Source organism: Fukomys damarensis, unplaced genomic scaffold, assembly GCF_012274545.1.
Source record: "Fukomys damarensis isolate Sample0158 unplaced genomic scaffold, DMR_v1.0_HiC HiC_scaffold_15, whole genome shotgun sequence".
NCBI classification, from domain to species: domain Eukaryota; kingdom Metazoa; phylum Chordata; class Mammalia; order Rodentia; family Bathyergidae; genus Fukomys; species Fukomys damarensis.
In genome coordinates this window covers 31,309,948-31,313,092 of record NW_022900927.1, presented here as the reverse complement: position 1 = coordinate 31,313,092, position 3,145 = coordinate 31,309,948, and the positions used below count along the sequence as shown (strand labels likewise).

Below are 3,145 nucleotides of genomic sequence, written 5' to 3'. Positions count from 1 at the left end.
ATCGAATTCCGGTCCTTGAGCTTGTGAGGCAGGCAGCAGAACCACTGAGCTAAATCCCCGGCCCTCTTTATATATTCTAGATTTAACATTCTATCAGAGGAGTAGTTAAAAAAAGTTTTTTTTCCCACCCTGTAGGTTGTCTCTTCACTCTGTTGCTTCCTTTGGTGTGCAGAAGCCTTTTCACTGACATACTCCCATTTATGATTCTTGATACTATTTTTTGTGCAACTAGGATTCTGCTTAGAAAGTCTTTTCCTGGGCCTATATCTTTAAGAGTTCTTTACCTATTTTTTCCTCCAGCAGATTAAGTGTTTCTGTTTTAAAATTTATGTCTTTGATCTATTTTGATTTCATTTTGGCGCAAGGTGATAGATGTGGATATAGATTGAATTTTCTGCATGTGTAAAACCAGTTTTTCCAGCACCATCTCCTACAAAGGCTATCTTTTCTCCAGCATATGTTTTTGGCTCCTTTGGCAAAAGATCAGATGACTTAATGTGACTGGGGTTGTTTCCTCATTTTCTGTTCCATTGATCTGCACATCCATTTTTATGTCAGTTTCACACTGGTTTTATCTCAGCTCTACAGTATAACTTCAAATCCAGATTGTAAAGCCTCCCACTTTGCTCTTGTTGCCTAAGATAGCTTTTGTGATTTCTTCTGGTCCCATATAAGTTTTAGGATAGTTTTTTCTAGTTCTGTGAGAAATGCTGTTGATATTTTCATTGGAAATACATTAAATCTATACTGATTTTGATAATATGGCCATTGAGATAATATTGGTTCTGCCTATCCAGTTGCCTATCCATTTTCTGTCCTCTTGGATCTGCTTTTTCAGAATACTGTAATTTTCATTACTGAAGTCTTTCACTTCCTTGGTTAGGTTAATTCCTAAATATTTAATTTTTCTTGATGTTATTGTACATAGTATTGCTTTCCTAATTTCTCAGTAAGTTCATTATTGGTGTACAGGTAGAAATTATTTTTATTCTCCCATGGATATATGCTGTAATTTTAGACTTGCTATAATTTTGGAAAAAAAAAATCCAAATTTTTATTTAAAATTATTCAAGAACACCTAGTACTCAAAACACTAAGAATTTAACAAGAAACAGTATTAAAATTAAAGTGTATTTTTTAAATGGTGGAAACATAATAAGCTAAGGATGTCTAAACTAAACTTTTTCCTATCTTATAGCCACAAGTAAACAATGTAAGGACATATGTCTTAGCCAGAATGTTTTTAAAAATTTGGCCTTAATACATAATATTTCATCATTTATTCAATTCTTCTCAATGTTTCGTAGAATCTGGGTCTACAGCCTCACCTAGATAAGATAAATATATAAAACAAATAGACTTAAGCATTTGAGAGAGATAAATCCTAGAAATCGAGACAATGCTTTACTCTATTACAAATCTTTTGTGCTTGAAACCAAAAAAGTCCCAGAGATAAGAAAATAGGTACTACATGGAAACAAGGGGAATGCTTAAGCCATTAATAGAATCAGCTGCTTATCAAATATCCTCAACATAGCATTTATTTACCATCTGATTATAATGTGATATATAATTTGATTCTAAAATTACAATTTCAGTTTTTCTCCATTAAATCATACAGTCTGCACATCACTATACCCCCCCCAAAAAAAACCCAAGGGACTTATCAGGATAAAAACTTAGGAGGTTGGTGAGGTCTAATTTGAGTCACTAGCTTTGAATCATAAAATTACTTCTAAGCAGTCTGTAATTCATATTTTTACTATTTCCAAATGGTCTACATCCTAATTTATTCTGAGTCTGTGATATTTTTACTATTTTAGTAGTCACCGTTTAGGTGATTAGCAATAATCCTGCTAGTATCCTAGGCAAAACAAAGACCCACTCAAGTTAATTAGGACAGTGGTCAGATTTAACTCAGTATAGCTTTGGTATGAGTTCAAAGAATGGCTTTCTACTTTTAGGAAATGGTATCATGAAATTACATCAACAACCCCCTAACCACAGTGCTTTCAACTAAATGTTAGAATTCCATCAGTATTTTCACTTACCAAGGATAATAAGCTTTGAAAGTCTGGAATGCTCACACAATAATTTTAAAATTGATTTGAAGATTCCTACAGATACCAAACTCCCTTCATCCACAACCAGAAATCTAACTGAAGAAAATTTCCATGACAAATTCTTCTTCTTCAGCTTTTGGTTCCAAAAATAAAAGCTATAATTGACCTATAGGCAAAGTAAGGTATAAAGTCAGGTTACAAAAAAATAATTACCAGCATGTTATTTGAAAATAAAACTCTTACACATGGGGTAGGGAGCGGTGAGGAGTACAGAAACACAAAGAAAAGGCTACCAAATTGAGAATACAAGTTTTAGGGATGAATGCACACAAAAGATAGATCAAGTAAGCCTAAAAACAAAACAAAAAAAAAGGATCAAAAGGTTCAACAAATTGCTTCCCAAATGGGTAGTATGTTTAATTTAGTAAGCTTCAAGCATAGTTCCATTACAAAAATCTCAACATTTCTATCATTATTTTCCAGAGAATCCCCTATTCTTTTCCATTACCAACAAATCTCTTGGCCTTCTGAGATTCCTTAAACCTTCTCTTCTCTCAACAGTATTACTCTACCCTGGAAACAAAGCACTGCCTTCTCCACTTAATTATAAATACTACTTTTTCTTTCAAGTATTCTAAACTTCTGACCTCCATGCTTTAAAAATTACCACCAATAATTCCACTACTAACACTGTTTATTAGAGAGCTAATACTATTAGTTTTAAAATATAAATGAGGAAAAAATAACTGTAAAGTTGGAATCAGAGAACATTAAACATATTAATGTATAACATTCCAGAAATAGTTCCATTTCCTGGGTGTGGCTATACATGTATAATCAGGTTTTTAAATGGCATTGTATCATAGCATATCTTTGTTTAATTTTTCTACTATAACTAGATTCAAAATTTTCACTAACTACTATCTGTGTATTTGCTATTCCAATGTGTCCACTGCCTTGAACAAAAGCCCTCATTTTCTTACTGGTCTTGTCTCATAATAGGACATACGGCAATACCTCTTGTTCCTTTTCTTTTACATGATATATTCAATTATCTATCTTAGAAATGCCTAGTATGCATA

The 3,145-nt window shown here is 32.7% G+C and overlaps 1 protein-coding gene across 1 annotated transcript in view; it reads right to left on the bottom strand.

Annotated features, from left to right (window-relative positions):
- Helb (DNA helicase B) overlaps nucleotides 1–3,145 on the bottom strand; it is a 32,350-nt gene that overhangs the window by 19,817 nt on the left and 9,388 nt on the right. The window contains exon 5 of the mRNA XM_010644226.3: nucleotides 2,052–2,229. Within this exon, the coding sequence (XP_010642528.1) occupies nucleotides 2,052–2,229 (178 nt within the window). The remainder of the gene's footprint in view (nucleotides 1–2,051; nucleotides 2,230–3,145) is intronic.